Source organism: Cetorhinus maximus, chromosome 1, assembly GCF_964194155.1.
Source record: "Cetorhinus maximus chromosome 1, sCetMax3.hap1.1, whole genome shotgun sequence".
Lineage (NCBI taxonomy): Eukaryota > Metazoa > Chordata > Chondrichthyes > Lamniformes > Cetorhinidae > Cetorhinus > Cetorhinus maximus.
Window position 1 is genome coordinate 20,441,593 of NC_135879.1, and position 12,489 is coordinate 20,454,081.

At 47.5% G+C, this 12,489-nt stretch overlaps 1 protein-coding gene across 3 annotated transcripts in view; it reads left to right on the forward strand.

Annotated features, from left to right (window-relative positions):
- The window catches only part of jade1 (jade family PHD finger 1), a 120,380-nt gene that overhangs the window by 58,036 nt on the left and 49,855 nt on the right, over positions 1–12,489 (forward strand). For all 3 annotated transcript variants that reach the window (XM_078538559.1, XM_078538549.1, XM_078538569.1), the window contains one exon: positions 7,681–7,838. In XM_078538559.1, the coding sequence (XP_078394685.1) occupies positions 7,681–7,838 (158 nt within the window). The remainder of the gene's footprint in view (positions 1–7,680; positions 7,839–12,489) is intronic.

Consider the following 12,489-nt stretch of genomic DNA (forward strand, 5'->3'; position numbering starts at 1 on the left):
CCTTTTGATCCACTGCTTGGACCTTTTGTGGCACAAGAGTCATAGCATTTGCAAAAAAATGCATTGGAAATTTATTTACGTACAGCTTTGCAGGCTCAAGAACAAATTTGCCAGGATTTGCATACATGCATTCGAAATTGTGGTGAAATTATTTCCTATCTACACGCCTTTGAAATGCCATTGTTATTCTATATGTCTTCTGAGGGGGGAGGTGGAGAACAATGTTTTACATGCTATAGCATTAGAGTTGCTAATTGTCAGGATTTGTTCAGAGTCTCCCTTAATGAAAGATAAATTTTTTGAGCACTGCTTTGAGGAACCAGAGAGAAAAACCCTAGAGGCATTAAAAAAATATTTTTTTTCATTTTTTTTGACCACTTTAGCTTATTATTGAGACAAATATTGCATGGTGCAGGGAGAAGAAAGGTTTCATAGTCCACAATAGTCCAGTTGGTTAAAAGCAAAATACTGTGGAGGCTGAAAATCTGAAACATAAAAAATGCTGGAAAAACTCAGCGGGTCTGACAGCGTTCTGTGGTGAGACAGACAGAGTTAACATTTCGAGTCCGTTTGACTTTTCTTCAGAGCTAAAGAGAAGCACAAATGTGGTGAAATATATACTCTTTTTAAGCGGGGGTGGAACAAATGAAGCTGAATAGAAGGCCAGCAGTAGGTGGAGGCAAAGGAGAGATTGCAAAAGATGTCATAAACAAAGATCAAAGGGGGTGTTAATGGTGGTGGTACTGGCTAAAGGGGGTGCTAATGGTGACATTAAGAGTGGAAAGCAGAATGAGCAAGCGACAGATGGCCCTAGTGGAGGTGGGGTGGGGGGAGGGGACGGTGATGGGGAAAAAAGATCGAAAATAGACTAAAAGGTGGGGATAAAACAATGAATAAAAATGGAAATAAATTTTATAAATAATAAAAATAAGTGGAAAATAAAAAAATAAAAATGAATATTGAAAAAAGGGGATCAAAAAGGGGTGAGTGAGGATGGAGGAGAGAATTCATGATCTGAAGTTATTGAACTCAATATTCAGTCCGGAAGGCTGTAAAGTGCCTAATCGGAAGATGAGGTGCTGTTCCTCCAGTTTGCGTTGAGCTTCACTGGAACAATGCCACAGACCAAGGATGGAATGTGGGCATGAGAGCAGGGTGGAGTGTTGAAATGGCAAGCGACAGGGAGGTCTGGGTCATGCTTGCGGACAGACCGAAAGTGTTCTGCAAAGCGGTCACCCAGTCTGCGTTTGGTGTCTCCAATGTAGAGGAGACCGCATTGGGAGCAACGAATGCAGTAGACTAAGTTGAGGGAAGTGCGAGTGAAGTGCTGCTTCACTTGAAAGGAGTGTTTGGGCCCTTGGACGGTGAGGAGGGGGGGAAGTAAAGGGGCAGGTGTTGCACCTTCTGTGATTGCATGGGAAGGTACTGTGGGAGGGGGGCTGAGGTATTGGGGGTGATGCAGGAGTGGACCAGGGTGCCCTGGAGGTCCAGTTGGGTAATGAAGAGCCTGTTTATTTTCCAGTTGGTGTGGGAAGGCCTGTGAGGATGGGCGCATTGGGTGGTCAGTGGTGGGAGAATGGGTGTGATGGAATTGAAGGCAGGAAGTCGTGCAATTAAACCTCCAAGAGTGTGTCCAGCCAAAGTTTGCAACCATATACAGCGTGGGGGGTGGAAGTTGAGGTGGAAGGCGGGACTTGTGCTTCATTTGAGCTACTTTGCTCATCAGGAATCTTTTCAGTTCTAGGATTGAGAAAAATAGTCACAGGTAAACAGAGACCTAAAGACATTGAGAGGGTATATGAGTGTTTGAGAGTGGGATAGAAAATGGAAAGAGAAAGTATTAGTGAGCCAAAGACGAGCAGAGAAAGCTGTGGAAACAAGCAAAGGACATGACAGAAGATAGAGCCGCATTTATTTGTTCAGGAGCTATGCAATGCTAGGTCAACTAGCTTTCTTTGGGTAGAATTTTCCAGTCCTCCCCCCCCAATGATTTTGGGTTTAGTGGTAGGTGGGGGTGGGGGGAATCAATGCGGCAGGAGCTGAAAAATCAGTTTCTCGCTGGCGTAAAATGATGTTGGGATCTTGCGCTCCCACACACCAGGGCAGGTCGCAATTCCTGCCAGAGGCCAGCGGGATTTGCATCCTGCTAATGGCATGCAGATGAAGCCCCGACCAGAATTGCCCCACCCCCGTCCAATCGTTGGTGCCGCCAGCGTGAAATCACGCCGGTCCAGAACACGCCTGGACCAACGTGGCATCTCCATGTCGACATTTGCCTGAACAAGGCCTGGAGCAGCCTGCGAAGGTCAGGATGAAGGCCATCAAGTGACCGTAGACCCTGGAAAACGCAGCAGTGGGTGGGGAGGGGTCTCTACCAGGTGGAAATTCCAGCCGCAAAGTGTTCCTGAATAATTAATGAGACCGGGATTGCACAACACGGTGCAATTTCCTAGCAGCCTCTCCAGCGGGAAGCACTCCCTTCCCCTCCCCCGCCACGGGATTTAACCCAGGAATGGAAAATTCCGCCCTTTGCTTCTTTAAAAAAAAAATAAGTCAGACTTCATAAAACCAGGGCGACCACAATTTGACAAGAAGTAGATTGGGCGTTTTGTAAAGGCTGTGAGCACATACAAAACAGTCAGTAGGTATGTACGCAAAATGACGAATGGGAAATGGGGGCAGATTTTGTGCTCTTGCATGCTCGATATTTCTATCTCATACATTTTGGGCAGAATTTGTCACTCGGCTTGCGAATGCGAGCCCATGTCCGAGCGTAAAATAGCGCGCGATGCTGTCGGGCGAGTGTCCCGATGTCATCGCATACCTGCACGATATTTCGGTCGGCGGGCGTGAGCGGGTGCCAGAGCCGGGCCTGCCATTAATTAAGAGGCCACTTAAGGCCATTAAAAAGTCAATTGACGCCGATTTTCCGTTGCCCGTGCGATTTCACGCTTGTCGCACAGGCAAAACGGGCAAGCGGTCAGCCAATAATTTCAAAAACCTCATCCACGGGTGGGTTAAAAAGGGTCAGCAGTGTTGCCAGCGTGAGTAGTGAGGAGTTTGGTAGATAGTTTGCTGCTGGTGACTTGTTGGTATATGGCAGCTTCATCTCTGTCTGGGGCTTCATTCTTCACATTTCCAGGCTTCATTTCAGGTCTCCTTGGTATCCGCAAGGATTCTGCGTGGATCTTTCCAGGTATCAGACAGCTTTCCATTACCCTGGTAATGGGGATGGTGGTCTCCACTGGTGGCACCGCCTCTGAGGAGGAAGAGGGGGGCAGAAGGGAGAGGAGGCCACATGTCCCTATACAGCTTCCAGGGTAAGGACCTGTAGGAAGAGAGGCGCAGGCACAAGGACGCAGGGCCAGCAGGAAGTCCAAGGCGGAAGGGGCCGCAGAAGACACCATTAGCCTGCTGCCAGGGTATACAGGCGGCGATGCAGCTACCTCAATATGTCTGAGGTGCAATGACGAAGGAGGCTCTGTCTCTCAAGGGAAACAGTGACCTCCATTTGTCAGATGATTGGGCCTGAGATCAGCTCCGACTGTGTGGGTGGATACCCCATGCCAGTGGCTCTGAAGGCCACAATGGCCCTCAACTTCTATGCCTCTGGCTCTTTCCAGGGGTCAATGGGGGATGTGTGTGGAGTCTCCCAATCAGCTGTCCATAATTGCGTCAAGCTGGTGACAGAAGCTCTGTTCAGGTGGGTACCGACCTTTATTCTTTACCATATGATTGAGGCCAGCCAGGCTGAGCGAGCCAGAGGCTTTGCAGCTATTGCTGGGTTCCCCCGCGTCCAGGGTGCCATTGACTGCACATGTGTGACCACCAAGGTGCCAGCAGGTGAGCCGGGTGCCTTTGCCAACAAGAAGGGCTTCCACTCCATGAAGGTGCAGAAACTGCGTAATCACAGGATGCAGATTCTGCAAGTCTGTGCAAGGTACCCTGGCAGTTGTCATGATGCTTACATCCTGAGACACTCCCAGATGCTGAGGCTCTTCAGTGCTCCAGCCCATCTGGATAGATGGGTGCTTGGTGGCAAGGGGTATCCGTTGAAAGGGTGGCTCATGACGCCTCTCCGCCCCCTAAGAACAAAGGCAGAGCAGCGTTACAATAGGAGTCAAGCCTCCACAAGGGCGATGATAGAGAGGACCATAGGTCTTCTCAAGATGCACTTCCAATGCCTGGACCGTTCAGGGAGTGCCCTACAATAACCCCGAGAGTGGTGTTACTGATTGTGGTTGCATGCTGCGCTCTCCACAATCTGGCACTGGCAAGGGGGAACCCACTGGAGGAAGAGGATCTTGACGCAGCTGCACAGACCACAGATGATGAATCCAGTGGTGAGTCAGAAGAGGAACACGGTGAGGAGAACACTGAGGGTGTGGAGGCAGACCTCGGTAACCTCCAGGGAGGCAGGCACACCAGGGATGCCTTGATCCAACGCTCCTTCAGCTAGGCTATCAAAGATCTGCTTCCACCTCATGGCAGGGCTGCTGCCTCCATCCCGGATGTCTGAAATGACCCTTTCATTTTCACTCAAAGTCCACTCAATGCCTGTGCAAGAAAGTAGTCAGCCACTCGCGTCAGGCATTACATGCTGGGGTACCCTGCACCAGGAAAAAAAAAAGGTGAAGCTTACTCAGGCCATCAGAACCAAAGCAATTTTAACGTTATTGTAACATTGATAGCATAATGAAATTACCATTACAGGTGTTGATGTCCACACCAGCAGACATATAAACCAAACATAAATGAACGGAAAATCACCCGTGAACTGTCTCTCTTGTGCTCATGGTGCCTTTACCTTACATTTGCGAGTGCCATGTCTTGGTGCCCCTCCCACCCCCACCTTGCTGGCACCGGCATTAGAGACAGCCTGCTAACTGTTCTGTCTTGTTGGCCTTGGTGATCGTCCTCTGGCCAGTGGAGCCTGTACTGGCCCTGCCTGGGAGGGAGTGGCCAGTGCCATGGCTGGCATGGCCCCAGTCATTGCAGCCTCATCAGATGCCACGGTCACAGGCAGGGGGGCAGAGAAGCTGCTGCCATCATCCAGAGCACCCTGAGAGGAGCCTGCAGAGGCAACACGTAGCTCGTGCACCAACATGAGGTCGCTGTGGACCTCCCTGCTCTCCAATAATGGATGGACACCTAGCTGGGATACTGGGTGCTTCATTCATCTCCCACACTGGCACTGACCATTTGAGGTCATTGCCAGTGTGAGGGCTTGTAAGTCAGAGCGCAACCCCAGGAACCCCTGTTTCTGTCCCTTGAGCTGCCTCTCCATGAGAGTTGCCATGGAGGAGGCAGTGAGCTCAGCCATGAGGGTCAACTCATGTACTCCTCCACAACGGAGACCATGGCATACGGACCCTCTTGGATCTCTGCCAAATCGTCCCGCTGTACATCCAGCATCTGCTGCCTATCGACAACTCCAGAGGCTCATCACCTGCCTTCGACTGAGCATCTTCCTGGTCCAAAGCTGTCGTCTGACTGCTGGTGCCCTGGGCACTCTCTGCTGCCTCAAGCGAGTGTGAAGTGCCCTCACCAATGTGCACCGACATTCAAGCCACCGATCTAATGCCCACCGAGGTGCTGGTATCTGCGCTGGTGCCTGGTTCAGAGAGCGGGTGCAGATGAAGCCCGGCAGTCCTCTGGCATTAGGGGTGGCCCTTCGGGATCCAGAGAGCGAGTGCCTGCTGGTGAATCTAAAAGGGAGAACAAGGACATGTCATTAGTTAAAGTCATCACACTGTCACTGTGCATGCCTGGCACCCTGCTGAGACAATGGAGATCTGCATCATGGTGTCATTGTCTTTCAGTGATCAATGGGGACTCCAGGTTGGAGGCTCCCATCAATGAAGAGACTACACTAGAATGACTGCACAATCCTAAACTCTCATCTCTGTGCACTGCGCTTTTACCTTCATCTTGCACCCATGCCTCTCCATGCTGTTTGCACGAGGAGCGCGCCGGCTCTCCAGCTCAAAGGCATCCTCCTTGAACCTGGTTGAGCAGCCCTCCGCCTGTACATGCCCTCTCTGCTTGGCTATGGCTCATCTTCTCCTGAAAGGACAGAGGAGCATCGATTAGTCCACTCTGTACCTGCAGTGCCGTTGTAGCCTGGCCAACCCCAGGTGAGGAGTACCTCGCAGGGCACATCCAAGTCATGGCCCTTGAGCTGCAAGGCACTCAGTCCAAGCAGCCAGGGCTCTCCCCCTTGGCCAGCTCTAGCATCATTGACAGTTGGCACTCAAACTCCACCACCCCTGAGGTCCACACCTTAACACTTCTGCACACGGTAAGTGCCAACACGGTACTCACCCTTCCTGAGCGCAGCAGGTCATTGAACCTCTTCCGGTACTACACCCACATGCGCCACACCACGTAATGGCTGCTCACCAGGGCTGCCACCTCCTCCCATGCCCTCTTTGTGATGTGTGGTGGCTGCCTCTTCCCATCTCTGGCGTCAACCCCTCCAGGAGGACCATGAGGCACTCGTCCAAAAGGCGGGGGGCCGAGTGCCTGCTGTGTCCAGCCGTGCTCGAGCCCATCATTTGAATTTTGACAAGGCAAAACAGACCACCTTCCGTGGCAGCCGTGGACTACAGTCCCCCACTCGGCCCTTCCCGACCAGTGAGGTACCGCGTTTCATGCTGTGCGGGCCTTAATTGGCCCACCCATGTGAAATCGTGGTCGGGGGCGATTTCCCGCCTGCTCCCGGGCCCACTGACCACACCCGGGCCGCCAACTGCACCCATCTGCTGACCTCAAAATTCTGCCCTTTGTATGAATGTGTGATAGAGATGCTTAGAATCATGAGCAGTCCTGACAAAGTAGTTAAGGCGAAACTGTTCCCATTGACACAAGGGCCGAGAACCAGAGAATCCTAATTTAAAGTGATTGGCAAAGGAACCAATGGCGATAAGAGGCAAAACTTCTTTATGTTGCGAGGGTTAGGACCTGGAATGCCTGAGAGTGTGGTGGAGGCAGATTCAATTGTGGCTTTCAAAAAGGGAATTGGATAATTATCTAAAGAGAAAATTTGCAGGGTCATGGGATAAAGGCGGGGGAGTGGAACCAGCTCAGAGCTAGCACAGACACAACAGGCTGAATGGCCTCCTATGGTTCTACATTTTTACATGGTGCAAATGTTACTGATCTGAACTTTGTTTTTACTGGTTTCTCAAAATGGAAAGGCAGCTTCTCTCTGAAATGGATCTTTTGGGCTCAGAACTGTATGAGTGGCCATCCTCACCCTAGTGGAGGTCTCTTTAGAATTCTGTCCTGGGGCCAAGGGGATCCAGATGTAAGGGAGGGGTAATGGAGAAAAAAAATTCTTGTACTCAGGATTGATGCTTGTTTTCTTCAACTGTTGTGCAGTTGGCATTGCACTTTCATAGACGTGATCAACTTGTGACTATCAGTATTGATTGTTTACATCTTGAGCTGGTGCACAAATGTGGGATATCTTTATTGCTCATGAATCATACAATCCTCTGAGTCTCCACTTGATCATGTATTCAGAAATGCCTGGTGTTTTGATGGTACAGATTTCATTTGGCTTGGTTGCGTTTACTTGATAATGGCCTTGTGTGTAACCTTTTCGTTACCTAGTTACACTGGAATTTTGGAACCATCAGCGCAAACGGGTGATTTGTGCCTCTTTTTTTCTTTCAGGTCTACAGAACAGACCTGATAACTGCAATGAAGCTATACGATTCGCACCAGCTGAACTCGGATGATTACTATATCCTGGCTGATTCGTGGAGGCAAGAATGGGAGAAGGGAGTTCAAGTACCGGTTAGCCCGGAATCTGTGCCACAAGCAACAGTCAGGTATTTGAGGGGAAAAAGTGCCGGTTTAAGATGAACTGAACAGTATTGTTTAGTTTTAGACTTTTAATTTTACTCACCTTTCTCTCTCTCTCTAACTTTTCATCACCTCAGTTGGAGGTTGGATAGGTGTTGGGCGTAGAACTAGATTTCACGTCTGGTGGTGGTTCTGTGGTTTGGAGGTGTGTGTAGCTTAGCATTGCAGGCCATGGTCAGCTTTCCTTTTGCACTGCACTCCATCCGGGAACCTGATGGATATTTGTGAGAAAGCTGGGAGTGATGGGCAATCCTGAGAGGCTCAAATACACAATTGCTTGATCCACCAGGCTACCTCATAAAGTATTTCCACCCACCTCACCTGCGTTGTGCTCGTGTAGCTTAAGTGCGAACAGGAATGATTTGGTGGAGTCCGCTAAAATGGGACCGGTTAAATAAGAGATTAATTGAGGCACTCTTGTTCAGATTTATACAGTTGTATTGACATACAATCGATACAGGATTGTACTTACTAATGGAGTTTTATCAAAGCATTAATACATTTCCTAACAATTGGAGCTGTATAAGTTGGGGCAAAAAATATGCAAAGCAGATCCAAGGTTTTGCATGAAGCATTTTTAGTTGAGAAAGAGAAAGGGTTAGATATCTCGATTTGGACCTTGGTCTCCTATTTGTGCACCTATGCTTAATAAATGATAACATGTTTGTTGCCTCTGACGTTTCCTTTGTCAGCAGTGATTCCACCCAGATTAGAAAAACAATGGCACTTGTAGGCTTCTCTCTTGAATGGCAAAACATGTAAAAGTATTGACACAATTATCAGTCAAGAGGGTGAAAGATAATCCAAGACATGAACAGCCCTGTTCTAATGGTTGTCTGCTCTGGCTGGACATAATCCTGGACATTGCATCACATGATCTCCTGCCTCCAACTGCTCCACATTGGCAAGCAACCATTTTCCCCCATCTACCATAGCTTCATAGATAATAAATAAGTGTTTATAATGAAAATGGAAAAAAAAAATTACAACTCCTCCTGCCCCTCCACCCAGTATTTTCAGCTCCCAAAACCATATCAGGAAGAGTCATGGATACACGTTCTCCAGTTGAAAACAAGTTGTAGCATGTAGCCAAAAACTATGTTGTTTTCTTCAAGTATTATCCTCCTGATCTTTTGTTTCATGCCCTAGTGTATTTGGGAAAGCATTCATGTGGTGCCTTGTCAGGCTGCTCAAAGCACCAATAGACAACAAGTTAGTTTAAACCGCCATCACTTTTTTGTCATTTGCTCTTGGGATAAGGGCAACACTGGAATAATTACATTTATTGCCTGGTCCTTGTTGCCTTGATAGGAATTGTTTGTACAATTCTTTGAGTGACTTACTAGATCACCTAAGGGTCAGGAGTCGAGTGGCGGAGTTGGGGAAGGGCTGGCAGATTCCCTTTTCTGAGTGCATAAGACCCAGTCTGTATTCACAGAAATTTAGCTAGCCTAAAAATGACTAGATGCATTGCCATTGTGAGATTTGAACTTGGGACGTCTGGCTTGTATGTTCAGTACTATAACCATATCCAGCAATGGCATCTCTTCTCAACCCTGCACCATTACCTCTGGAGTCTCCTAAGGGACAGCTGTCTCTGCTAACTTCACTTGCAGATGTGGGGTAAGTTTTCACATGTATGCTAGCTACTCCCATCACCTTAACTCTCGATTCCTCCAAGGCATCTATGGTAACAGATTGCTTGTCTGACAATCCAGTCTTGTAGATTTCCCAATCTCCATACCACTGACAACGAATTTACCCTTTCCCTATCTGAACCAGACTGTGCTCGCTCTTTGAATTTTGTTGAACCTGAAGCTGAGCTCTCAACCTCAAATCCTCCTCATTATTAAGACCGACTACTTTTACCTAACTTCCACACCAGCCATTCCTTTGACTTGTAGGTTGGGTATATTTCCCCCCCCCCTACATTTCCTCCAGTGTTGTCAGCTATGCCTTCAGCAGCCTAGGCCCATGCTGCTCTGAATTCCCTGCCTAAAACACTCAGCCTTTTCCCCTTTCTCTCCTCCTCTAAGGCCCTCCCTAATTCCCACCTCTTGCTAAGCTTTTGATCACTTTTCTCAATAGGTCCTCCTTTAGATTAGCATCCATTTATTTCTGATGACCTTTTATGAAACAATTTGGGCATTTTGCTGCATTAAAGATGCCGTATAAATGAAAGTTGTGCTGCAGGGACAAAATTCAGCAACCAAATTGCGCGTACACTGAGCTCTCTCGAGCACCAAATTAAATGAATAACCAGAACAGGCATCCTGCGGATAGACTCGCCGTCTTTGCGAAAATGTCCGTGGAGACCCGGATCTGGAAGCCCTGCCCCCCGAACCTGGCCTCCACCATTTTTACAGGGAGGGGGGGAATGGGGGCGGGTTCTAAATTGCACATTTGTGTTTCACGGAGGCAACTGCACAAGTTAAAGTGCAGCAGCTGCTTCAATCAGATTTTTTTTTGCGCTGGGATGTGGCATGGAGGATATGAGAGGCCATGGGGGGATGGATGGAGGAGGGAATGAGGTAGCATGAGTTAGCATGGATGGGGCATGGGGAGGGGGTGGAGGGTGGGTGAAGGGGTCTGTGGGGTGAGGCTTGAATGGCTATATTTGGTTTGATTCATTTTTTGATATCTTTGACAAAGAGTGTCGGAGCACCGAGGCAAGCCTTCCGCCAGCCCGCCTCCACGTTCGGCAGCCTCTGAACTCTTTCTGGGGTCTCATTTTCACTTGTCCCCACCCCCGACTGAAGAAAATTGTACTTCTGAGGCACTTTTTCCCAGTTTGGGTTTGCGAAATCATTAATTTGTCCCGACCCTGGAGCGAAAATTCAGGCCTTTGTTTTCCATGCTATTGGTTGAGAAAGGAGTGAAGGCAAGGATACTGGAAGGAGGTCACCATGAAAACTTTTACATGTGCCTGAACGGGTGAACACGGCCCCAATTCAATGTCTTAACTTAAAGATAGCACCTCCAACAACGTAGCACTGAACTAGGTTATATTCTCAAATACAGACGTGAAATTTAAACCCATAATCTTCTAGCACAGAAGTGAGAATGTGCCCCTAACGTCAAGCTGATGCTAATTGGAGTTAATAAAAATCAGCAAAGCAAAGCAAAACGTGGAAAAATCTCGTGTCTAAAGTATATAGTGACTTAAATCTAGTAAAAGTGACAACCTTCTTTTCCCTTTAAAATCTTCGACATTGCAACATATCAAAATTGTGGGAAAACAATTCTTCAAAAAAAACTTTTAATATCCACGTATTTAACCAGACTCCACTAAGGTATTTCCATGTTGAATAATTGCACCAGAAATAATTTTCCATTCAACCTGTCAGAGATATCTAGTAGGGAATGAGCTGCCCAGAAATAAATCCAATTGTGAAAAAGTTCTAAATACTCTATAATCTTAATCTTGCATCTGGAGTCTGCCTCCTTTTGAAGGTAGTGATATGCAAAAATGCTCTTTTTTTTCCATGTTTGGAACTTAGATTGGGGAACATGTGCAGCTTTTACATAAATGACAAACCCAGTTGGAGAATCCTCAGAGAGGACGCGGGCTAAACATCCATTTATAGGAAGACGATTTGAAAATGTTAAGAGACAATTTATGCCAGTTAGTTATTACATAGGATGCTTGTTAATGCCAATGAATGTGGAGATGGTGACACTAGCACCTTATTTCTCAGATTGCGAGAATGCCTTGACAAAGAAGTGTTTGGTTTGAAGCAAATTACTTTTTTCTTCCTAGAGTGATCTACCAAATTCCTTGGGTCTGTTGATGCTCAACTCAAGTACAGGTGCACAGGGCTCAGACTTAGGTAGTACTGCACCATTGTGACCTTTCTATTTCTCACATCCTCTGAGCCCTACTCAGATATGCCAATGCGCAGCCAGTTGTTAAATTCTAGGTTAGAAACTGGAGTGGGACATTTGTAGCTGGGAGAGATCCTGGACTGAATTCACTGACAAATCCAGGTCATATAGGGACATTCTAACTTATTGCCCTCAATCATTCTCCACCACTTCGAAACAATTTAAAAAAAATCTCCAAACTCGTTCCTCAGTTCCGTTCACCGTGATTTTAAAAGGTGGGACCAGCGTGGAACTTTCAATTTCAGTGAATGCACAGAACAGGTGCTAGTGGACTGCCTGTTACACACCCTGCCTGACTTCCATTCTATCGACTTCCATGTTGCCGTCCTTATTACTCCTACCCAACATGGCCGATAATGAACATTTAGCCCGAAGTTTCCCAGTGCCAATTAACAGTAAGCTGAGTTTGGTTAATTCCGGTTAATGGCCCAAGACCTGGAGCTGCCATAGTTTATTTTCTTTTCACTAACTAATTTACTAGCCCCCCTACTCAACATCATTCTTTAGCCAATGTAGGTGCTTTCTTATGCCACCCTGGGGGTGGTAATGAGGAGACACATATGCCTGCAAGAAGAAAAAAAAAATGAGCCATAGTAACTTGATTACTTCTTTAGAAAAAAGCTTTGCCACCTGCTAGGAAAGTTACCACCATCAGCTTCTATAACTCAACTGAGATCAAGGCCTGGATAAGTGTGAAATTGCCTGCTCTTTCAGTTTTTTTACAATACTCCT